We start from the raw sequence: 25,738 nt of genomic DNA on the forward strand, positions 1-25,738 counted from the left end.
GTGATGAGTCTGTTGTCACTTGGCACACTTGGTGGTCAGAATGGAAAGAAGAGTCAAAGAATAGTCAGAGGCTCCACTAGTGACAGAAGTGCTTCATTGCATGGAGAACCACTGCTCTCACTGGTTTTTTGTGCATTACACAGGAGTCAAGGAGTTCAGCACCTTTTTTACCCACAATGGAAACGGCAGGCAATCATCTGCAAGCTGTTTAATCTACTCTCTTCAACTTACCTGTGTTTATGAGGCCGAGGATACAGAGAGTGATCGATACATTAATCTTGGCCACTGAATGTTCCATCCTGATGGAGGAGAAAAACCCATCCAGGGCAAACTTGCTTGCAGAATAGGGCGCAATAAGTGGACTAGCCATTTTCCCTAAATAATAAGGAAATGGGTTAAGAAGGTGACCCATTTTAGCTTCTTCTGAGATGATCTTTGTTGCATCTGTAGTAGGATTTGTAACCCCTGTGGAGTCCTTTTACCCTTTGAGGCATAGTTTCTCTCTACTCCCTATAGAGATTATCATGCTGTGTTGAATTTCTGAAAGAAAAAAAAAAAGATCTTTAAGGTTTCAAAGAAACTCCCCTTGAAGAGTCTGGGTGGGGGATGGGATGGGCTGCAGGAAAGCCTTCACTGAGGAGAGATTGGTTAGATTTTAATAAGGATGGTAAATAAGTGGGACTACAAAACAGCCAGGTAATCCCACAGCTGCTACCTCTGACTCAAGAGAGCTGAGATCCAAGGGTTTAGCAAGAACTCTCTGCCAATACAACAACCAATCATTGATTTACTTTCTATACGAGGGAAATGAAAAACCCTGTCTTTCCTTTTCTTCTTAAAACTATTATTCTTACTTTCATCATCCTGGTTAATTCTCAGTCCGGTTGTTGGGAGGACATGTGGACATATGCCTCATAGGGTGATCTATTCATTATACTCTGTCCAAGAGGAGGGATTAGAAGTGGCCTGAGACCTTAGATTCTTTGCTGAACAAAGAGTTATAACAGCTACTTTGATATTCATGTCTGCTAATTCTACAATAGGAATAATTTAAGGGTTGATCTCCACTGACTGCTTTCCTCCTGAGTATCAGTCATATTTTCTATTCTTGTATGTGGAGTAATTTTGCAATGTATTCTTGACATTGTGAATGATATGTTGTAGAATCTCTGGATTCTGTCATATTCCTCAAAAGAGTATTGAGTTCTGGTTTTGTTTTTTTTTAGGTGGGCATTTAACTTGCCTGAAATCTAGTGTCTCTTGCAGTAGATTCCAGCTAAAATCTCTGTTGAATTATTTAATCTTAATTGGGCTTCTTGGTAACTGCACTGCCCATGAGTAATTCAGGGGACAAACAGATTTTGAAAGAGTTTACATACAGAATGTGGCACTCTTCCACTGTGGCTCTTTCCTTTCCAGGATGTCCCCCTCCACTTTCTGGCTGCTACAGAAATCCTAAACTCTTCTTTCTAGTTCTTCAAGGTAGTAAGATGGCAGATGTCTATTCCAGATACAACATTGATTGTGGCCTGCCTTTAGGCATAAGCTATAATATTGGGAAACTCATGTAGTGTCAATTTCTCCTTTCAAGTGTCAACAACTCTCCAGTTTCTGTCAGCTTTCGTTTTTTCTCTCCAGTGCTTTCAGTGGTTGTTTTCTATATTTTGTCCAAAGTTTGATCTGGGGCAGGCCGATATATTAGGTACCTCTCTGCCATTACTGGAATTGGAACCTCTATAAGTTCTCAAATGAAGTTGCTTGCCAAATAAATGAATAAAGAATGGTTCATTCAATAAAGATGCTGGGTAGGTTGGTTAACTCATTGGAAAAAATTGTTAGCTCCTTGTTCTATATCATATATCAAAAAAATTCTAGTTGGAAAAGTATGGCAAATGTTGTCTACCCAATATCCATTCCCTCCCTTAATAATCAAGTTTGATTTTTTCAGGACAGCAGTGTGTTCAGGTAAAAATATTTACTTCCTCAAGATTCCCTTGCTCTTTTGTGTGTCCATGTGACCTAGTTCTGGCCAATGAGAAATCTAACAGATGGGGTCTCCAGGAAAGATATTGATTTCCTGACAAAATCTGTGGATTCCGGTAGCATGCAGTTTTTACATTTTGCCCTTCTTCTTTCATTCTAAATGTACTTCAGATGTGATGCCTAGAAATGCAGTGGTTGTTTGTGAACTTGAGGAAAAGCTACATATTAAGGATTATAGAACAGAAACATGGAATGAGATTGGATTCTTGAAGATCTAATGAGTCCACCAAACCAACCCTGAAGATATGACCTGAGAAAAAGGAACCCCTATTTAGTGTTAAGTGATTGTAAGTGGAGTTTTTGTTAAATGTGTAGCAGAATGCATCTTCTGACTGATAAAAAATAATTTAATCAGGAAAGAATAATATAGGTGAGCATTTATCAGATCCTTGGTTATGAAAGATCATTCTAACAGAAAAGTAAAAAAAAAATATGTAAAGGTAAAGAATATTTAATAATATAAAATGTAAAAGTTCTGTATGTGAAAGCAATAACTAATAATATAACTATAAAGGTTAAGAGTAAATGATAAACTAGAAAACAATTTAGAACATAGTAAACAGACAAAAGCTTAATATCTTCAATACAAATATCTTCAATTCTTATTTTTTAGGGTGCAATTTTATTTATTTATTTTTTTTTTTTATGTATTTATTTATTTATTTAAAGTGAGCACGGAAGGTGGAGAGGGAGGGGGGGAGGAAGGGAGAGAGAGAGAGAGAGGTAGAGAGAGAGAGAGAGAGAGAGAGAGACTATCTTAAGCAGGCTCCATGCCTAGGTGCAGAACCCAATGTGGGACTTGATCTCATGACCTGATGACCAGATCTCATGACTTGATCATGACCTGAGCTGAAATCAAGAGTCAGAGGCTTAACTGACTGAGCCATCCAGGCATCCCAAACTTCAATTCGTAGTGTATTAACTCTTAAAAAAAATACAAACAAATATTTTTAGGGAACCACTCCAACTCTATTCTCAATCATGAGTTTTGGCTTGGAATGACTGTACAGCCAAGTTCCAGGAATGGGTGTGTGGCACAAGATGTCCATCCAGAGTATTTGATACCACTATGTTGTTGACTAGTCTAGGACTAGATCAAAGACTCCATCAGGGCTGCAGGACACATTGCTGGTTGTGTAACCAGAATTTATTTAGTTCCCCCTTCTTCCTCCGTAACAGAACCCCAGTTGAGTTCATGTTTCCACCTGTTCTAGAGACTACTGGCATTCTCTCTGTATCTTTTGCTCTTCTTCTTTAGTAGTGTAATCTGTGATGTGTATCTGGGCAAATAGTTATCTGGGATAAAGTCCACATTTCTCAGCTTTTTTCAGCCAGATGTTGCCAGATGACTAAGTGTTGTCCAGTGGGTTGTAAACAGAAATGTATCATGTGATTTCTGGGATATGTCCTTAAAGACAGAAATCAGTCTCTTCCTTCCATTCCTTCTTCCTTCTTGGTGCCTGAAGGTGGGTATGATGGCTGTGGCTCCAGAACTATCTAGAACCATGAAGTGGAAGCCACATGTTGAGAACAGCAGAGCATTGAGAGAAGAGGGAAACTGGGTGACCATGGAGCCTCCATCCTAGCCCTACCTCCAGATTAATGCCTACCTCCAGACTTGATTTACCTTTTAACTTATTTAATCTACTGCTATTTTAAGTTTTCTGAATTAGAGAGCTGAACCTAATCCTTACTGATAGTACTTCTTACTTTTATGATGCCCATGTTCCAAAACAAAGTTGATACTGTTTCTAACTCTAGGGGTGGGCTTATATAATTTGATTTAATCCAATCTCCTGGCCCATAATTGATACAGAAATGGGCATTTGGCCAATTTTGGCCAATGTGACTTGAGGAGAATTTTGTTGGAGGGTCTGAGAAAATCCTTTCTTATTCTGGGAGAGTTTCTTAAAGTAGCATTTTGTTTCTCTTCTACTGGACATTTTTGTGCTTGGATATGGGGGCTAGAATTGCTACAGCTATCTTACTATCAGCCTAGGGATGAAGTCACACATGGAAGGAAGCAGAGCCAAGAGAATCATGGGGACATTGAACTTGAGCCAAGTCAACTGTGAAGCCCATCCTAAATCTGGACTTCCAGTTATGTCAAAAATGTTTCCTATTATTTAAGCTAAAAATAGACCCAAATTATTTCTATGAGTAGCATAGTGGTTGAAAGTATGAGTTTGACAGTCAGATGACCTGGGTGTGAATCCCAAGTATGCCATTTCTTAGCTGTCATATGTGGATAATAATACTGCTAAGCTGAAATAATCCATGTAATATGCCTAGCACAAACTCTGGCACATAGAAAGCATTTAGTAAATGCTATTGTTATTAGTATTCATGTTTCAAATTAGTGAGAAAAGTAGGAGCTACTCAGAAGACTATGTTAGGACAAGTAGCTAGCTACTTGGTGAAAAGAAAAGTGCCCTTGGAATAAAAGAATTTAAATTATATTAGAGAGTATACATGGAAAGTAAAATAAAAAAATATGGGTCAATGTATGATCTCAAGGTAAAAGCTACTGTTTTTTGTTTGTTTGTTTTGTTTGTTTGTTTGTTTGTTTGTTTTTTTAGAAGGGGATGGGGCAGAGGGAGAGAGACAGAAAATCTTAAGCAGGCTCTACATCCGTGCAGAGCCTAATTCAGGGCTTGATCCCATGACCCTGAGTTCATGACCTGAGCTGAAATCAAGAGTCAGCCACTCAACTGACTGAGCCACCCAGGTGCCCCAAGAGCTACTTTTTAAAGCATGAAATCAAAGGCATACATTATGAAGGAATATATAAATAGGTTCGAATATATACAATTTAAAAGGCTTCAGTATTCTAGAAATGCTCACCATTGCCTTCCTAGACACATCACCTTCAAAAAGATTTTGCCTTCCCAGGGGCACCTGTGTGGTTCAGTAGGTTAAGTATCAGACTCTTGATTTTGGCTCAGGTCATGATCTCATGGTTCATGAGTTTGAGCCCCGCATTGGGCTCTGTACTGACAGTGAGGAGCCTGCTTGGGATTCCCTGTCTCCCTCTCTCTCTGCTCCTCCCCTGCTCTCTCTCTCTCTCTCTCTCTTTCACACACACACACACACACACACACACACATAAATAAACATTTACATATTTAAAAAAAGGAAACAACATTCCTAAATTTATAAAAAAAAAAAAAAAAGATTTTGCTTTCCCAGCCATGGGAGGTCAGGCCAGTAATAGTTAATGTACACAATCACTTGAACATACATTGTAGTCTCTCTCTCAAGAAATTGAAATAAGTGGTGCAAGGATTTTAATTAGCTGCTGTTGGATTTTGAACTAAAAAGTCGTGTAAGTTTGGGACTGGGGTAGCCATCTCTAGCCATTGAAAAGAATAAACAAACAGACGAGCAGACAAACAAAATAAACACAAAAGTTGGAGTTAAATAGGAGCTAATATTTATGTAGCTCTTATGTGCTAGTCTCAAGGCTAAATAATTGCCTAAAGCTGCATGGTTAATGAGTCGGAGAACCAGGATCCAAATCAGGATTCGAATTTGACTCTAGTAGCCAACAATTTCAAGCAGTAGTTGACATTTCCTCAACAGAAGCACTGTTCTTTTTCTTTTTTTTTTAAATTTTAATCCCAGCCTAGTTAACATACAGTTATAGTAGTTTCAAGTGTATAGTACAGTGATTCAACAATCCTATATATCACTCAGGAAGAAGCCACTGTTCTTTATCTGAATATTTTTGGGGAGCCACGTGTAGAAATCAGCCATCCTGAGTTGGTGAAGATTCTCTGCTTGACCATTAAGACCCCAAATAGGCAAAATTTATGAATAGCAAAATTATTTTCACTTCTAAGCTGACAGATGAGGCTACCCATAAGTAGAGAGGGCTAGTCACTACCTGTCCCTTTGTGTTAGTTTCCCAGGCCTGCCATAACAACAAATTACCACAAACTTGGTGGCTTGAGGCAACAAAATTTATTCTCTCACAGTTCTGGAGACTCGAAGTCCAAAACCAAGGTATCAGCAGGAACACATTCCCTCTAAAAGCTCAAGTGGAGAATCCTTCCTTGTCTGCTTTTAATGTAATGTCATGTAAGCTTTTAATGTCTGCTCCCAATCATTGGTATTCCTTGGCTTACAGAGGCATCATTCCATTCTCTGCCTCTATCTTCACATGGCCTTCTCCAATTTTGTGTGTGTTGTACTCTTCTTATTAGGATACTTGCCACTGGATTTAGGCCCACCCATATAACCTGGGATGATCTCATCTTGAGATCCTTACCTTTATTATGTCTGTAAAGACCTTTTTTCCAAATAAGGTCATATTCACAGGTTCCAGGTTGACATATCAGCCCACTATACCCTTCTTGATATTAAAAAAGATATTGACTGTGGCAGTTTATTATCTTTCCAGGTAGCAACAGGGATGAAGAAGCAAGAGACCATGTGAACCCCCAGTCTGAATTCCTGTAGCAGTAATTTTTGTCTTACTAAGGGAACTTAAGTATATCCCATTTTCTGTCTTTAATTATGTCTTAGACTGTGCTCAAAGTACAAAAAAGGTTCTGAATTGTTTTGCAGGAGAAATGGAGAGATTTTGTTGTTGGTGGTGGTACTTTGTTTGTTTGTTTGTTCCAGGGAGGAGGGTGAGAGAAGAGAGAAAGGGAAAGGGGAAGAAAGGAGAGAGGGAGAGAAGCAGCCAGACATGGCAGAAAACTTCCTGAAAAATTCACCAGATAGATGCATGGCTTCAAAAGACATTTTTAGGAGCTCCTGGATGGCTCAGTCGGTTAAGTGAATGACTTTGGCTCAGGTCATGATCTCATGGTTTGTGAGTTCAAATCCTATGTTGGGCTCTGTGCTGTCAGCACAGAGCCTGCTTCAGATCCTCTGTCCCCCTCTCTCTCTGCCCCTCCCCTGCTCATGCACGCTTTCTCTCTCTCTAAAAAAAGTTAAATAAGTATTTAAAAAAATAAAAATTAAATTAAAAAAATATTTTTAAATGGTGAAGAAAAATACTGAATTATTAGACAAGGATCAAGATTGGACAAAGACTGTTGAAAAATTGTTAACCTTTATTATGAAAGCTATGCATTAGGTACAGGGTAACATAACTACCAATGGGAACTGTCAGTTTCTCAGCTGAAGACTGCATCATTATAACCATATTTTATCTCTCAAATTTTGTGAGTTGCCATTGATGTGCAAACCTTTAAACCAGTAGTTCTCAAATTCAAATATGGAGAGATGAGGCACCTGGCTGTCTCAGTTGGTAGAGCATTCAACTCTTGATCTTGGGGTTGTAAGCTTGATCCCCACATGGGGTGTAGAGATTACTTAAACATAGTAAAATCTTTAAAAAAAAAAAACCCAAGTCTGCAGAGAACCTGCAGATTTGAGTCCACTCCCTCCCCAGAGTCTTCTAGTCTGTATGCTGGGGTAGAGGGCTATGCTGAAGGGTTCAGTAGGAAAGAGGGTCTTTATCAATAAACCATACTTATGGTGGGAGGAGGAGATTCATGATGACATAAGCTCCTTAAACCTGATCTAGGAATTCCCAGAAGAAATGGGGAGGGGAGGTCTTTGGAAGGGGCTAAAGTCTTATGACAATAGTTGGGTGAGCTGTCATTAAATTATGAGTCATTGTGTCTCTTTAAAGCCCAAGCTAGTATGGCTTGGTCCCAAATCTAAACTCGATATTCAGGTGAAAAAAGATATTAGACTAACCAGGAAACTTCAAACTTTACCTCTAGGAGGTAGGTTGTGAACTCTGCTCTGATGAAAGAAGGTACAGAAGGGCCAGGAAGGTGAGGGAATAACTTGTACAAGGACTAGAGGTGGGGATGAGTTAGTTATAATGAGAAGCTAGTAGAACAAGAAAAATAATAACACTTTATTACATTTTCTCCTCTTTAGAAATATAGGCTTTAAGCACTTGTCCAAAACCAATAGGGCCTGATGTGTTATGGAATTCAGATTTTTTTTAAGTTTATTTATTTTGAGATAAAATAAAGAGAGAATCCCAGACAGGCTCCACACCATCAGTGCAGAGCCCAATTCAGGGCTCAAATCCATGAACTGTGAGATCATGACCTGAGCCAAAGTTGGGCACTCAACCAACTGAGCCACCCAGGCGCCCTGGAAATTCAGAATTATTTTTGGATTTTAGGAGGTGGTATGGGGCTTATACTGTATATTACATAACACTTCCAGTAGGGTCTGGGGAGGCATGCTGCAAGCAAACACATTATAATTTCTTCAGTAAAATATTTGAAAGTTCACACTGAGATAAAGGCTTTAAGTAGCTTCCCTTCAGTTCAAGTTAAATTAAGTACAGAGAATTAATTATGGGGGGAAAATCCTTAGTATTCAGAGCTTTCCTCACCCATAGCTTATTGGGTTTTGGAATTGCAGATAAAGGATTTTGTGAACCAGTCTAGGCTCACTAAAGGAAAGTTGAAACTAGTCAAAGAGTAGAAAAAAGAGAATAGAAGTGAGGAAAATCTCCTAGGTTCTCACTATTCCAAAACAACCTTGGTGCATTTGTTAAAGTCTGTTTTCTATTCACACAGCTGTTCTTAAACATTTTCCCATATATCACTCCTTTGCTTGTGTGAGGAAACCTCTGCATTCTGTCCTATGTAAAATATATTTTGAAGTTTCGGAAAGCTGAAAAGGGCAGTGCCTCTCTAAAAACCCAGATTTTTATTTTTTAGAAAGGTTCTGTGAGGCTCTGGACAAGATGGAATAAATCACATGTAACAGGATGTGAAAAATTGACTTCTCCTGCTCTAGTTTTAACTGAGGTTCAAAGGCCTAGAACATAGTAACTGGCCAATGCTTCCATCTTCTGAGGGGAGGTTCCAGATTGCCTGTGTCCTTACCCAGCTTGTGGTAACACAGATAAGCAAGAGAACGAAAAATCCAGAACAACAATGTGGTTGCAACATGTATACTAACCATCCTGAGGGAAAGAAGGGCTGAAGGCGAAGAGGACAGAGGGAATGGAGTAGGGAGAGGAAACGAGCAATGTCTCAGCCATCTTCCAAGAAGGAAGGTGGGCCTTCCCCTCATGTCCATCCTCGTGAGAGGAACTCTAAGTGTGCCTCATGGAGACCTTGTCCCTGGGAGTTTGAGGGGGCACCAAGGACTGGGGAGCCACCCCAGAGGCTCTGGTTATTATGGGCAAGGCCACCATGGAGCTGGTGCAGATTGTCATACACAAGGGAACTCCCTGTAGGAAGCCTGACGTCCAGCCCACACTCTCCTCACCACCCTATGGGCTTTGTCCTGGGGCCTGTCCCTTCTTCCCCAGAGTCATTTCCAATCCTGTCCCAAAGGACAGCCCCAAATGGTGCATGTATCCTCCTGTATTCCCACTGTGTTCCCAGGGCCTGAGGGAAATAAATCACATTGGCAACTTCTGCTCAGATCACAAGGAGAGCTAACAGTGTTCCAGCAGGGGCTTCCAAAGGACCCACAAAAACATCCAATGCAAGAGTCAGATTTGGTCATCCTCCCAGGTCAGAAAGCATGAACTTTGAACATTTGCTGTGGCCAAAGTTTAGTGGTATATTCGCCAGGTGCCAGCCAAGTAAGACCTTACCTATCCTGAACCTCCCTTCATCCCCATGTGCCCTATTTTCTTTTAAACAAGAGGGGCCAGAGGGGGCCTGGTAAGCAGGGAGGAGATAGGGAATGGGAGGAAGAGCTGATCCCATTTCTCTTTCCTACCCGGGAGCTTGATGAGGGGAGAGAAGCTTCAGTTAAATTACTTGTGGCCAGACATTTTAACTACCGAGGTGAGACTTTTTTTGAGACTGGAAGCAGCCAGAGGATCTTTTATTACCCTAGAGTGTGTCTGTCCACCCACGATCGCATGCAGGTTCAGGGATGAGCTAACCCACAGAATGGGTCTGAGGGAAAGAATAAAGTTGTTTTCTGATTGCAGCCTACGAGATTCACTTGTTCAACTAGCAGTTAAAAAATATGCCAGAGTATGAGCTTAATTGAATCAAATGAGCAAGTAAATAAATGTACTAATTTGCATGAAGCGGTCATGAAAGTTAGGGTGGAGAAGGCTGGGTGCTTCTGCTCAAGGTTAGGTTTTGTTTACGTGGGGAGAATGGAGCCATCCCAGCAGAATAGATACATGTCGTCTCGATTTCTCTCCTGGGAAGTTTTAGACCACAAGGAAACAGAGCTCTGGTGATCATATTTTCTGAAGCAAAATATGGGACATGGAGTCTGACAAGTAAGAGTGCAGACTTGGTGATGAATGGGACATACTGTTTGCAATTAGCTCTGTCCCAGAAACGCTGGGACTTAGCCACTGTAGAAACAGCAAGAGCCAGAGGGCTGGCAGCTAAGCTGTGCGCTGGAGCTTGTTAGCTGAGAAGAAGAGGTCAAAAGCAGGCCTCAGTGCTTTTGTTCATCCACTCCACACCCTCCATCCCCAACTGCCCTGCTGAGATTTTGAAATTACAGTATTTCCATTTCAAAGGCAGATTTTAAACTGCCTGAACTGAGAGCTCAGAAGAAAGTGTGCAGGATTGAAAAGCTTCATTTCTGCCTGCCTTCAGACTTTCAGAGTGACCCCGGGCAAATGTGCCACATCTTCTACTGAGCGAGCCCCAACTTGGGGTTCACCACGCCCTGATGGCTTTGAGGCAGGGAACTCATCCTGGACCCTGCCCCTTCCATCCAGCCTTTCCTAAAAATATTTCCTTAGCTGGGCCCCTCAGGGTCTAACCTCTTTTATTGCTTGGGTTGAATCAGGGTCTCAAGATAAACCCATCTTCCTCCTCCAGGCTTTGGAGAACCTGAGGTATCATTGTTAGCATTAAGACAGCCCACAATCCATCCAGTGGTAATTGAAGCAATGGGAATGGGTGGGAATGCCCAGGAAGAGTATGTTGAGCAAAAGAGAAGAGGGCTCAGGATGGAAAGAATCTTAAGGAAACCAACAGTAAGACTTTGAGGGGGATGAGGAGAACTAAGGTGAGGCACGCAGGGCAGCCAGAGGACATGACACCCAGTGGGGGGTGTTTTGGCTGAACACAAAAGAAGAATGTATAGTGTTGAAACAGTGCAAAATGCTGCAGAGATAAGTAAGATAAAATCTGTTACTAGGTTTTGCAAGATGATTTTGGCAAGAACTTTCCTGCGCAGGCCATGAAATGTGGCTCCTGCTGTCATGAGCATCAGCACGTCTTCCAAAATGAGAACAAAAGAGATTTTAAGAGCCCCCAGAGTTGAAGGGTGGCCCCAGCTAGTTCCACCAGCATGACCTAATCACCCATATCCAGCCTACATAGTTGTGTTTGGAAAAGGGAGAATTGTCACTGTCTTATATGCTCATCCACTGAGGGTCAGGGAGACAGTTGCATTCTGTTCACTGTAAGCCCCACAAAAGGAGCTTTAAGATTATTTAGCCACCTTTGCAAGTGTCCAGTGGAGTTTGGGAACTAGTTGAGTGCATTGTGGGATCAAATATATCAATAAGCAGCAGGTTTCTCAGACACCAAATGTGGAGCCTGTAGAGGGGGAGTTGGCCTGGAGTCATCTGCCCAGGGATGGTGGGGTGGCCTGGGCCAAGGGGGATGGGCTGATCAAAACCTAGAAGCTGAGGAAGAAGCTGAGAGGAGTGAGCTGGAGGAAGTACTAGCATGTTTCCTGCAGGGGATCTCCAAGGAACCCACGAGAAAGCCCCACAAAATCCATCCTCATATGTCATCCAAGTCACTAGACCCCTAGGATGGGGATTTTTTTTTTCTTTTTTGAAATAATTCCAAACTTATAGAAGAGTTGCAAGAATAGTACAAATGACCTCCCCCACTCTTTCTGAACCATTTGAGAGTAATTGCTGTAATTGAGGTAATTGCCAATCCAATGTCCCACCACCCCTGAATGTTAGTGTGCATTTCCTACATATAGGGACATTCTCAGACATAACCACAATGCAACTATCAAAATGTGGAAAGTCATTTATTGGTTTCCTAGACCTGCCGTAACAAATTACTACAAGCTAGCTGACTTCAGGCAACAAAAATTTATTCTTTTATAGTTCTGCAGACTAGAAGTCTGAAATGAAGGTGTTGGTAGGGCTGTACTCTTTCTAAAGGCTCTAGGGGAGGGAGGGAGAATCCTCCCTTGCTTCTAGCTTCCAGTGGCTTTCAGTATCCCTCTTGGCTATATCACTCCAAACTCTGCCTCTATCTTCACCCCACTATCTCCTTCTATGTCTTCTCTTCTGTGTCTTACAAGGACACTTGCCATTGGATTTAGAGCCCACCCAGGTCATCCAGGGTGATCTCATCTCAAGATCCTTAACTTAATTACAGTTGCAATGACCCTTTTTCCAAGTAACATCACATATACAGGTTTGGGGAGTTAGGACATAGACCTATCTTTTTGAGGATCACCATTCAACCTACTCCAATATTTTATAGGATGGTACTTAAAAAAACAACAACTATCTTAGCCATTGTTAAGTGTGCAGTTCAGTGGTATTAAGTACATTCCTCTTGTTGTGCAATCATTACCACCATCCATTTCCAGAGCTCTTTTCATCTTGCAACACTGAAACTCTATGTCCATTAACAGTAACTCCTCATTCCCTTCTCCCAGCCCCTGGCAACCACCATCCACTTTCTGTCTCTATGATTTTGACTACTCTAAGTATCTTATGTAAGTGCAATTCTATAGTATTTGCCTTTTTGTGACTGGTTTATTTCACCTAACATACTGTCCTCAGGTTTCAACCATGTTGTAGCATATATCAGAATTACTTTTCTTTTTAAGGCTGAATTGTATGTATATACCACATTTTGCTTATTCACACATCTGTTGATGGGCACTTGGGTTGCTTCCATGATTTAGCTATTTTGAATAATGCTTCTATGAACATGAGAGTACAAATATCTTTTTGAGGTGTGCTTTCAATTCTTTTGAGTATGTACCAAGGAGTAGACTTTCTGGATCATATGGTAATTCCATTTTTATTTATTTTTTTGAAGAACCTCGATACTAGTTTCCATAGTGGCTGTGCCATTTTACATTCCCACCAACAGGTTTCCAATTTCTCTACATCCTCACCAGATCTTGTTACCTTCTGTTTTTTGGTTTTGGTTTTGGTTTGGTTTTTGACAATGGCTATCCCAACATTTGTTAGGTGATATCTCATTGTGGTTTGGATCTACATTTCTCTGATAATTAGTGATGTTGAACATCTTTTCATATACCTGTTGGTCATTTGTACGCCTTCTCTGGAGAAATGTCTATTTAAGTCCTTTGCTCCTTTTCGAATCAGGCTGTTCTTCTATTGTTGAGTAGGGTGGTACTTAAAGACTATGTAGATATTGTGTTTTCTATTAAACTTTTACCCACTAGTTTTGGCATCCATTGATGATTTCTGGCCAAATTATTACTATTCTTTTCAACTATTACTAATTATTTCTAATTTCATCACTCCTTCCATATTTATCATTTAGCTTTCCACTCTATGGAAATGCCTTGTCCACTCCCCATTTCTTCATGTGTTTGTTTATATCATCATGGATTTTTATTGTATCTTATGGGTTATTACCCATTTTTATCATTATTTATTCAAATGTCCCAGTGGTCCCAGGTTTGGCTAGTGGGAGCCTTTTAAAAGTTTCTATGTCCTAGAACATGTGCCTATTATTCTTTGGGCAGTTAAAAAATTTCTCTTTAATGTTTATTTATTTTTGAGAGACAGAGACAGAGAGAGAGAGAGAGCACGAGCAGAGGAGGGGCAGAGAGAGAGGGAGAGAGAATCCAAAGCAGACTCCAGGCTCTGAGCTGTCAGCACAGAGACCAATGTGGGACTTGAACCCCTGAACTGAGAGATCATGACCTGAGTTGAAGTCGGACGTTTAACTGACTGAGCCACACAGGCGCCCCTCTTTGAGCAGTTTTAAAATCACTGGCACAGGTTGGCTCATCTTATACTATTTCTGCCATTGCCCTGGAATCAACCATTTCTCCATGAATACTTGGTTCTTTTTAGTGGAGAATGATATTTAAAAAACAAGATCTGGGACACTTGGGTGGCTCAGTTGGTTGAGCAAACAACTTTGGTTCAGGTCATGATCTCATGGCTTGTGAGTTCGAGCCCCACATCGTGCTCTGTGCTGGCATGTGGAGCCTGCTTGAGATTCTCTCTGTCCTTCTCTCTCTGCCCCTCCCCAGCTCATGGTTTTTTCTCTCTCTCTCAAAATAAAGAAATAAACTTTAAAACAAGTAAAAATAAAAACCAAGATCTGGACGCTAAGTGTGCTCCCAGATCCTCTCACTAGATAGAGCTAGGGAACATATGCATACATATATAGACATACACATGTATATTTCCATATCTATTCATGCATATTAGGAATGATTGGTTCCTAGACACCCTAGGCCCAATCTAATATCACAGGGTTCATTCCAATTTTTTCCTTTTCATGTTTGTAACTCCGGCAGCAAGAACCTGGCTTCCATTATCCTCGGCATGCGTTAGTTATTTGATGAATGCCCCTCGGATGTGATTATTCTTCACTTTTTTCTGAGTCCTCTGTGTGGATGTCCTCCTCATCCCGCCTGGGCTCTGGTACTTCCTACCAGGGCACACGGGTGACCTCTTCCCTCCATATTGGCCTGCCCCTGGGCAGCACCTTTGCAGATGCCCTCATTGCCTCTCTTAGTTCTGATGCTTCAAGCCAGGTGCCACACGGACACCCTCCTTGGCCCACTTGAGCTCTGAAACTTGACACCAAGCTACCATCCCTGCCTCTTGTATGGACGCCCTCCTCATCTCATTTCAGTGTTGATATCCTGAGCCAGGCTGCCAGTGCTGCTTTCTGTCTTGTCCTAGCCTGCCCAAGTTTGACAACCTGTGCTGACAGAAGCAGTCTTTAAGGAAGATTATCCAAAGGTTATGCAAATGACTCGAACATGTCTACCGTTCTCTACCCTGCTTCTACTCCAACTCTGTCCTTCCTGTGGCCTTACTAATTAGACCTGAGTCAATGATTGTGCCTCTAGACTGGTCAAGTCATGAATAACTTGGGGGATTCACTTATAAAATTCAGCAGAGCCAATTAGATACCTCTTCTGTGAGAGGATTTGGAGTTGGGAGATTGAGAGACCAAGGGAGCTGGCAATGGGGCAGAAGTTAAAAGCATATTGAGAGATGTTAGGCTGACAAAAGGACAGTGGCAGCCAGGTTGAACTAGGTGCCAAAGGAAGCAAAAGCTAATGCAGAGAGAAGGAGAGCAAATGTGCTGAGCAAAGCAGGTATGGCAGAACCATGCTATCTCTGGGAGATCCTGACCTGGCCTTATTTCCTGCCACTGTCTCAGCTGCAATTCCCACAGGACCAGCTGTCTTCCCAGGGATGGGCTGAGACCGATGTACGTCCAATGTGGGCCAGTCATTTGGCACCCCTTCAAAATAATATTCTTTAAATATTGTTTAACTAGACAGTACAGGGAAAGACTAATTTTCTAATGCTAGAAATAAAGGATTTATTATAGGCACTTATTAAATGGGAGTTCCTGAACCAGACAACTTCATGGGAAAATAGGAAGTAATTTAAAACCCATATAGTAAAACGGACTATGCAATAATTGGATCCTGACTTTAAGTCGGCTGTGATGGCTGACTTCAGGCACATGTCAGCTGGCTATTTTCAGTGTGGTGGCTTTGCTTGCAGATTGAAAGACAAATTGAAAAAAATTCTACAGTAAATGTTTTTGTACATCCATCTGTGACTGGATTGATGATTATATCTTGATAGAGTCTCAACATTATGTTTGCTAAGTGAAATGATGGGAACACTTTTGAGGCTATGGACACATATTGCCAAATTGCTTAAGAGAACATGAAAAATAAAGGACTAGACTTTTAATAATCAATGGTGGAAACGAGTTAAAATTAATAAAAGAACAATACTCTTTCTTACTAGGTGTATATGAGAGTGCCCATCTCCAACCTACTCTGTGGAGTTAACAAAGTTCTCAACAACTGACAATTTTGTAGGCAAACAAACAAACAATACAGTAGTCCACTCCTACCATGGCATTTAGTGGTTTGAATTTGGTAACGTAGCATTTTTAGTCACTTGAATTTGCTTGTTGCCTTGTGAGATTGGGCACAATCTCTGTCCCCACCTCCCCCCCAAGTCAGCCATCATGAGAGGAGAAACATTTTGCTTCTGGTTACCATATAGAATTCCATCTCTTACTTTGGTTTTAAAAATTATTCTAACTTTTTTGGGGCGGCTGGGTGGCTCAGTTGGTTAAGCGGCCGACTTCGGCTCAGGTCATGATCTCACGGTCCGTGAGTTCGAGCCCCACGTCGGGCTCTGTGCTGACAGCTCAGAGCCTGGAGCCTGTTTCAGATTCTGTGTCTCCCTCTCTCTGACCCTCCCCCGTTCATGCTTGGTCTCTCTCTGTCTCAAAAATAAATAAACGTTAAAAAAAAAATAAAAAATAAATAAATAAAAAATAAAAATTATTCTAACTTTTCTAATTATTCAAATTATTCTCAGCTCATTGTACAAGAAACAGCTCTGAAGTCTATAAAATGAAAGGCAAAAGACTCCTTCTTTAAATAGAGTTGTGGTCATACTATATGTACTGTTCTCTAAGTTACTTTTCTTTTAAAACATTATGATTTTATAGTCAGTATGTGTAAAAATTTATAAAGCATTTCACTATAATTTAGAAACCTATCACTAGTGGTGGACATTCAGATTGCCTTCAGTTTTTCATGACTGTAAACAATGTAACGATCACTTACACTGGAATGAGGGCTCCACGGTAATGCACCTTGTCTCGCCTTCCTCACTCCCTGACAAAGCCCTGGCATCCGCACAGTGTGTGGCTCAGAGTGGACCCTTGATTTATATCATTTGAAGATGAATGAATGTAATTTGGGAACATTTTTGCAACTTTATGTGTAGAATAAACTTCTCAGATGTAAAGTTATGCCCTCTCTCCCCACCCATTCCTAATCTTGAAGTACCTTAGGTGGTCTTCTACTTACTGAAATCCATACTTATTTCAACAGGAATTCTCCTTGGGTCAAGCCCAACTCTCTCAAGCTATATATTCACACCATGCCAAATTCACTTTTCACTTTATTAATTTTATATTTAGCTGTGTTTCAAACATATGACTTTGCCAATGTTTGCAACAAGAAGCTGCAGATAAAATCAATTAGGTGTCTTTATTATTAGAAAAGTTTTGCTAACATCTCAATGGGCAGGAGAATGGGGGAAAAATTCACAGAATAGAGAATATAAATATCCTATAAACACATGAAAATGAAATGAATTCAATCGTTACCTGACTTTTGTTAAATATCTACTACATGCCAGATGCTATTGTAGGAAATAAGGATTTTATGGTAACCAAAAATAAAATACTACTGCTCTCAAAGAGACAGGGACCTCACATGTCCCATTTCACAAATAAAGATTTTAAAATTTTAACTACTAAACTCCTTTTTCTTTTACCTACAAAAATTGTCAATTGCTGAAAACTTTGTGAACTCTGCAGACTAGGTGTGAGAGGAACACTCAGGTCTATACTCAGAGTGGGAATGGGGCATGATGCTTATACTCATATAAATTCCTTTTTTATTTTTGTGTATTTAAAAAGTCTAGTCTCTTATTTTTCATTGTATCTGAGGCAGTTTGGAAATATAGCAATAGCCTTAAAAATGTTTCCATCATTTCACCATCATCATTTCATCATTTCACCCATCAGTAAATCTAGTGCTAAGAATTTATCTAGGAAATAATCATCAACTTAGTGACAGGCTAACATATAAGACATCTATTGCAGGGTTTTTAAAGGGTTTTTTTTTAAATATTTATTTTGAGAGAAAAAGAGAGAGGATGTGCACATGTGGGGGAGGGACAGAGAAAGAGGAAGAGAGAGAGAGAATCCCAAGCAGTCTCCATGCTGTCAGTGCAGAGCCCAACGTGGGGCTCCATCTCACAACCATGAGATCATGACCGTGAGACATGAGACCATGATCTAAGCCAAAACCAAGAGTCAGAGGCTTAACTGACTGAGTCACTAAGAGGCCCTGCAGGATTTTTAAAATAGCAAAACATTGGAAGTAACCTAAATATCTGGCAGTAGGAAAATAATTGTCCTATATCTATATCTATCTATATCTGGAAAGAAATTCTCCAAAATATTGGCATGATTATGAATGACTTATTTTCAGTTTTATACTTTTCTTCATTTTTCAGATTTTCATAATGTGTGTGTATAATTTTTAAAATCATAGAAACTTTAAGAAACTTTAAGAAAGTTGTTGGGCCATTGCTCTTTTCATTACTTTGTGCCTTCAATTTACAGTCTTTTATTTACGAAAAACAGTGTTTTATGAGAAATTGATTACAGATACTATTTGCTTCCTGCAGTATCTCTTTCTTTTGCCTGTAATCTTATCTATATACTGACCTTATTCTTTTGTTGTTGTTGTTAAGAAAATTCAAGAGCCAAATTTGAAACTTAAGCACAGCATCTATGTGGAGTCTAATTTTGGCACTTTTAAATATTCTTTTCTTTTTTTGTTTTTCGAGTTTATTGAAGTATAGTTGACACACAATGTTACATTAGTTTCAGGTGTTCAACACAGTGGTTTGATAAGTTTTATCTTCTTTTCTTAAGACCTAGTTTTCTACTTGTGTATTTCCGAATAGAGTATATTTGTTCTAAGCCTTTTAAAAGTCCTTGGTGAGTAAATGTAGGCATGAAGGATGGTAGAACCCTCCTATTTTCACCAGGAAGGGCACCTGAACAAAATCAATTGTCTAGTAGCATTAAGGAGCTATGACTCCGTAAGCCCACCCATCCCCACCCCAGCCTTTCAAGGGGGAAATTTGGAGCAGTGGCTGTCCTGGATAGCATCATATTGTTCTTAACCTATACTAAGTTGTTACTATCTTCAGCAGGGAGTCATCTCTCCCCCTTCAAATCTCTATGTGCCCCTCTTGCAGGGCTGAGTCCCAGAACCTGAAGATGAGTCCAGCAGGTTCTGTCTCAGTCCTTCATGTTTGCCTAAACACAATCTCTTGAATTTAGGCAACAATGACTCCTGAAATTTCTATGTCCAAGTTGTTGATTCTTACTTGAATCTCCTTTTTGGCCTTCTTCCAGACCTTGTAGATGACATCTATACATGTACATACCTCCTCTCCCACTATCTCTCCCCATTCCCCTCAAAACAGTGTAAATCTGCAGCAGCACCCGCCTCCTGCCCATGTAAACACCTCTATTCACATACACAAACACTTCTACTCACCTTGGAAAGTATGGTTCCTGAAAATGATTTCTGAGGTAATTGGATTTAAGGGTAAAGATTCGTCTTAGAAAAATATAAAGCAATTGGGTGAATGATAAATCATCCCTTCTTATTCTAACTCCTAGGCCCCTTTGCATCCTAGACATTGACCTTGACCCTCCTCTCCCCACTGCACTCCAAGGCATATCCATACACTGAGGCATTGTTTAGGGCTTTTCAGGAAAAAGTAGGTATACAGAGCTGAAGGGAGGGATGAGATTAGCATCTGTATATTCTTGTCTTGATGCAAAACACCATTATGGGTATTCCAAATCCTGTTAGTTGATATGTGTAGTTGAGAAACCTGGTTTCCCCCCCCCCCACTCCCCCTCTTCGTAATGTTGAATTCTTGAAACAGGTTTGGACCACACAGGCAGCCCTTAACCGACAAACAGGTTAAGGTCCAACAAGTGACTTCATACATTGGTTTGAGTTTTCCCACAAAAGCATTGTCTTATGAGGTATTTGCCGCTGGCTACTCATCTCATAATATGCCTGAAATACTACACATCTATGTAAAAAAAATATATGAAGCAATTCTGGAAATGAATAAACCAGAAAAGGAATACATTTGAATAAAACTTAAAAAACATATACAGAAAGTTGATCATTTTAAAAGAGGACTTACTTGGAGAATCATGAATAGGTAACTGGAGACCCTTATGGAGCTCTCAATGAGAGGTCTGAGCATTCACAGTTTATTGGCAGGGTTCTCTTATTCCTTTAGTTTTTCATTTTGAATATTTAAAGAAACTCAGTCTTTTGTTATGTCTAGTTGCACTTCAAAATATGTCTTAACGTTTTTCTTGATATAGAAGAATTAATATCCCTACATTTATCCTGGTCCAGTGTGGTTAGTATTTTTAGTATAACTGTTGTTAGTAGTATTTGTATCACCAAGAGAGCCAAAAAAGAGAGGTGGGGGGGAGGAAGTAGAATTTTAAAGGTAATTTTCCAAAATGTAGTAGATTAGAGGAAGAGGAAATGTTTAAAGGCTCTGGTGATAGCTGGAAAGAACTTCATGTGAAGTGAGATTCTTAAGAGGAGAAAGAGGCAGGGAATCACAGAGTTTGTCTATGACAAAGGAGGGGCGGAGAAGCAGCATTAGAAGTTGGATTCTGGCTGTCACGTGTGTAACTGATGTGCTGGGCCATCGTTACAGGGTTCACAGAGCCAAGGGGCATGAAAATGGAATGACCTTTACTTTTTGAAAACTGAACCTGCCTCCAGAAGACCCATTTTGATTAATGGCAGATAAACTTTTTCCAGATGTTTTCAAATGTTCTTTGCCCAAACCAGTGATTTCTTTTCCAGTTGCATTGGAGAATTAATATCTTTGTTTCACAAATACCATCTCAACATTCTTGCCCCATTGCCTCCTGTACTGCTGCCTGATGGAAGGGGTTTTGTGTTCATGATGGATCTTGAATCTGGAGAGATGGAATCTGGAGTGTGTATATGGTATGCAGTAGTCACATGGGGTGGCCTAGAGGGAATACCGCCTTCTAGTCTTGTATGCATCTTGGCACGGATGATGTGGGAGACACTGTTAGTTGTTTATCAACATCGGTGTCTTTTATAGACACTGGTTTTCAGTTGGACACACATCCACTTTGAGTAAAGACCACAATTGCAGCCAGCTGTGGCAGAAGAGAAGTATACAACTTTCTTTAAAAAAAATTTTTTTTAATGTTTATTTATTTTTGAGAGAGAGAAAGAGAGACACAGAATGCAAGTGGGGGAGAGGCAGAGAGAGAGGGAGACAGAATCTGAAGCAAGCTCCAGGCTCTGAGCTGTCAGCACAGAGCCTGATGTGGGGTTCGAACTCATGAACGACAAGATCATGACCTGAGCCGAAGACGGATGCTCACCTGACTGAGCCACCCAGGAGCCCTGAAGTATACAACTTTCAGGTTTTATTCTTCTTTCTCCATTTTCTCTAGCTAGAATTCTGATGTGATAGTGAACCATCCTGGACATACAGGTGAGGATAACATCCCAGGGATGATGGTTCTGAGATAGAGAGTTTCCTGGACAACTTCGTGGGGGCAGAACTACCATATCAGACTTGGACTGCTTATTCCAGGCTGTTTTATGAGAGAAAAATAACTTTTGATTTGTGTAAGCTAGCATTGATTTGGGTGTTCGTTATAGTAGCTCAACTTATAGCCAAACTAGCATGTGGTAGAAGGAGGGGAGACTAATCAGTGTAATAACTAGATATTATATATCCATAGAAACTTGATCAGTACGTGCCCCAAATGGTGTTGAATGATGGGTAGATGTGGACTGTAAGGAAATTCCCAGAGGCAGCAATACTGTTTTGATGCTAAAGCATATTTAAAGCTGAGGCTTTAAAGAATGTATTAAAAGTATAGGATTTCTATGTATTGCAGTACCTGGAAATGCACTGGAGATAACAACAATTGCTTATCACCATAATTCAATAAAGGACTTAATGTATTCCCTGAAAGGAATGATTAAAAATTCATCCCAATACTCTTTGGCTGACCTTAGGATCTATTTGAGGATTAGCATCCCATGTTTATGGAATTCAGATTTTAAGGAAGGATTAATGACCATGTTTGCTGAATGTTTAAAAAACAGCATAGGAAAGAAAAATTCTTCAGTTAGGGAGAGAAAGCAAAGCGTCTGTACTTTGCAAGTTCACAGACATGCTTCAAAGCAAACAGGCTGAACTTTTTGGGCTACACAAACAGCAGACATGAAGGATAGTAGTTCAACTAGATTTCCACCTCTGAGTCCACAAACATTATGAAGCGACATTTGGTAGGTATGGAAGATGCGTGGAGGCAGAGGTTATCAGACTTTCATCATGCCCTTGGGCTCCTACAACAATTCTTATTCTTTCTGAGAACATTAAGACTCTCTGTACGTTATAGAAAGTTAAATTTCTCTAGCCAAAGATCAAGAACACTCTTAGCCTAGAGTGGATATATTATTTAATCAACTAAAATCATTAAAGCCACCTACACCATGACTGATGTGAGGGTTTTGGCCAATGCCCTAGGATGGATTGGGGATGTGCCCAGCACCCTCCCACTCAGTATGCATCCGGAAGCTCTCCCTTCCTTTCAGCCTGGAGAGAGGCTGTGTCTGGGGAGGGGTGGGGAGTCTGTGTTGTCTGGGAAGCACAGGGATGCATATCAATCACTCTGTTTGGCGGGTAGCACAGACACACTGCCCTTTTATCCCATCACTATGCAGGCCTTTCCTGTCCAGGAAATAGAATTCTTTACAACATAGATGGTGTTCTTAGTTACAGTAATACCTAATAATAGTTTGGGAAATATTTAAGAATTTACAAAGTCTTCAGGTTATTTGTTTTTTTGTTATTTGTTTTTACAGGAACCACTTTTAAATGGCTCGTTTTAATCCTGGTGTTTGCACCTTCCAGTCACATCCTTCTGACTAATCAACAAATACATGTGGGACTTCTCTCCTGGATGCATGAGAAAAATGGGCCTAGGAATCCCTCAAGCTGGAAACTCTCTAGCTTTTTATTGGTGATAACTTCTGATACTGCCACCATCCAAAGCATCAAGGACCTTTCTTGGTCACAGTGTTCTCTTCATGAATATTTCTCTGTACACACTCTCTCCCTACCCTGTTCGTTGTTTAAATAGAACGTTTAAGGTAGTAAGTTCCGATTTTGGAGAACATCCCCAATATAGGCAGATCTGTTAATGATATGATGTGCTTGTTTCTGTTCTTTATTTCCTTTAGCCTTAGCTTAATCCACTTATCAGACAACTGTATGTTAAAATATTTCACGTCTCAGTTCCACCTTTGTATCATCAACGAACTTTACCAACCTACAGTTCTTGGTCATGGTAGAAGCAAGATCATGTTTATCCATCATGACCAGGTCTCTCCCTTAGTATCAGAATGGGCTATTCCTCTGCAGTCTCCCAAAGCCCCTTTAGACTTCCATTTCTAGGTCACAAACCACCAAGCTTCTCGAGGGCACTCTGCATTACTGCTCTTTCTCTGTTACTTCCAAGGATCTTGTAGCCCATCTACCTTTAACAGCCCCTCATTTCTTATGACCCAACTTGTTCTTTAACCATGTCTCTTTTCCTCAGGATGTGTGCTTCTCATTGAGTTTACACACCCAAGCCTCATATTCATATGTCTGCCTATTCATGTATAGGGGCAAGCTGTTAATCAGCTTTTGCTTAATATCACTGTGCTATTTATTTATTTATTTATTTATTTATTTATTTATTTATTTATAATTTTCCCCACTGTGAACATTGAAAATTCTAGTTTATATTGTGTTACTTTTCTGCATGGAAACTGACAAAAATTCACGTTCACTGCAGAGCCCCCAACACCATCCCTGCTACTTCTCCTACTCTTACCTTCCATCGTGGTCCCTGCCCCACTCACCAGCCTTCGAGGACACGATAACAATGCTTCCATTGCTCTGCTTCAGCATAGGCAAGGCAGTAGCACTCAGGACCACATAACTGAGGAAGTTGACTTCCATGCTTCTGCGCACGAGGTGGATATCACCACTAAACAGATTCATAGAAGTGTTGGTGATGTGGTTGAGAATAAGCATGTCTAGTCCCCCTGCAAGAGATGGCTGTGTTGAGAGAAACTGTCTGGGGTGATACCTTTCCTCTCAACCTCCCCCCTTCCCTAAAGCTCCCTGGTCACCCCTAGAGCAAAGTCAAGAAGAGGAGGGAGGAGAGCAGCCTCACCCATGAGCTTTCCAGCTTTGGCAACAAATTGCTCCGCAAAGGTCATATTCTCCATGGTGCCAGCAATGTAGTGTGCTGAGGCTGCTCCAAGCTCCAGGCAATGGGATACTATCTGCGGGGACACAGCAACAATGGCGTCAGTCTTGGCCGTAGACTTTGAGAGCAATCTCTGAAGTAATGGGGGTTTAAGTGAGAAATTGCTCACAAGCCTGTTTTGATAAGAAATGGTAGGGATATGTGTGTGTAAGCATGAGTTCAATGAATGTGTGTGTGTTGCTAAATGCAACCTGACATGATCTTTGTCTTAGGCTGTAAGTAAGTAAATCATCCCTGTGCTGGGGTTTAAGTTCATGGCTTGTGCTTATGAGTTTCTGTGAATAGGTGTATCTGAATGCATTATTGGTATGGATGCTTGTTTCCATGTGGGTAGCCCTAGGTTTGTGACTCTTTGTAGCCTTAGGTTTGTGAGTCTGAGTATATGAGAAAACATGTGTTTGAGTCTGCATGGGGATGAGAATGTGAATTTGTGAGTAGGTACTAGAATTTGGTATCTGAGCACATATCTATATATCTGTGATTCCATGTGTAAATATGGGTGAATAGGCATGTCTATGAGCATGTATAGCCCAAGAACTTTGTGTCTGTATGTGTGTGCATGGGAATGAATACTTAAATGCATTATCTTTATATTCCTGTGGGTGTTTGAATCTGTGTGTGTGTGTTTGTGTGTGTGTGTGTGTGTGTGTTTGCATCTATGTATGGATGTGTCAGCTTCTGTGTGTTGGCATGTGTATGTGAGTATATACAATACATCTGGACATGAGAGAGTACATGTGTCTGTGGGCACAGAACCCTCACCTTCTTTAGATTTTCTTTAGACCTTGCTGTCACCACCACATGGGCTCCCATCTTTGCCAGATGATAGGCCATCTGTTCTCCAATCCCCTTGCTGGCCCCTGTGACAATCACTTTCTTTCCTTGGAGCATCTCTGTGAAACCAAAAGGAAGTGAGGACCATTCCCAACTTGGCAGCAATATTCCTTCCTCTCTGGATGTGGGCAGCCTTATCTCAATGTCTAAAGGTTATGAGCCCAGATCAACTTTTCTCAAACTGCATAAATCAATGAAGGAACAGTTCAAGTTTCATAAACATGCTCTGAAATGGAGGTTTAACTTGATTGCTCAAAACAAGCCTTCTTGCTGTCCTTTCTAAAAATGTTCATAGACAGAGGTTTCAGCTAAAACACTGGAGTTCCAGACATTTCTGGACTCATCCAATTTTGCTCAATTGAAATAAAACCCAAAAAGTCATCAAAACACATGTGCTCATAGAGATTCCAGGGATTTTCTCTCACTTCTATTTAGTCATCAACTCCAGAGTCCTTTCTTGCCTCCCCCTTATCAGTCTCTCCTTGGAGTCCAATTATCTGGCTGTGTTGTAAATTTTGGAATTACCCTCATTTTTGTAAGGAATCTGAAATTACTTTCCATTAAGGGTGCCAAATAAAGCATGGACTATTTGGCAATCTGTTGGCTACATGATTACCCCTCCCCATACTCTATTACCCATAGCCCATGTCTAGAAGACACAGAAATACAGTCCCACCCCAGGG

General features: G+C 40.6%; 2 protein-coding genes across 6 annotated transcripts in view; one reads left to right on the forward strand and one right to left on the reverse strand.

Annotated features, from left to right (window-relative positions):
• LAMB3 (laminin subunit beta 3) overlaps nt 1-25,738 on the forward strand; it is a 163,138-nt gene that overhangs the window by 39,046 nt on the left and 98,354 nt on the right. The gene's annotated exons all lie outside the window — the stretch shown is intronic.
• HSD11B1 (hydroxysteroid 11-beta dehydrogenase 1) overlaps nt 1-25,738 on the reverse strand; it is a 45,039-nt gene that overhangs the window by 2,676 nt on the left and 16,625 nt on the right. For all 5 annotated transcript variants that reach the window (XM_042925921.1, XM_042925919.1, XM_042925920.1 and 2 more), the window contains 4 exons: nt 24,984-25,114; nt 24,126-24,237; nt 23,809-23,994; nt 232-375 (listed from right to left, as the gene is read on the reverse strand). In XM_042925921.1, the coding sequence (XP_042781855.1) occupies nt 232-375; nt 23,809-23,994; nt 24,126-24,237; nt 24,984-25,114 (573 nt within the window). The remainder of the gene's footprint in view (nt 1-231; nt 376-23,808; nt 23,995-24,125; nt 24,238-24,983; nt 25,115-25,738) is intronic.

The sequence above is a fragment of the Panthera leo genome, chromosome F3 (assembly GCF_018350215.1).
Source record: "Panthera leo isolate Ple1 chromosome F3, P.leo_Ple1_pat1.1, whole genome shotgun sequence".
NCBI classification, from domain to species: Eukaryota; Metazoa; Chordata; class Mammalia; order Carnivora; family Felidae; genus Panthera; species Panthera leo.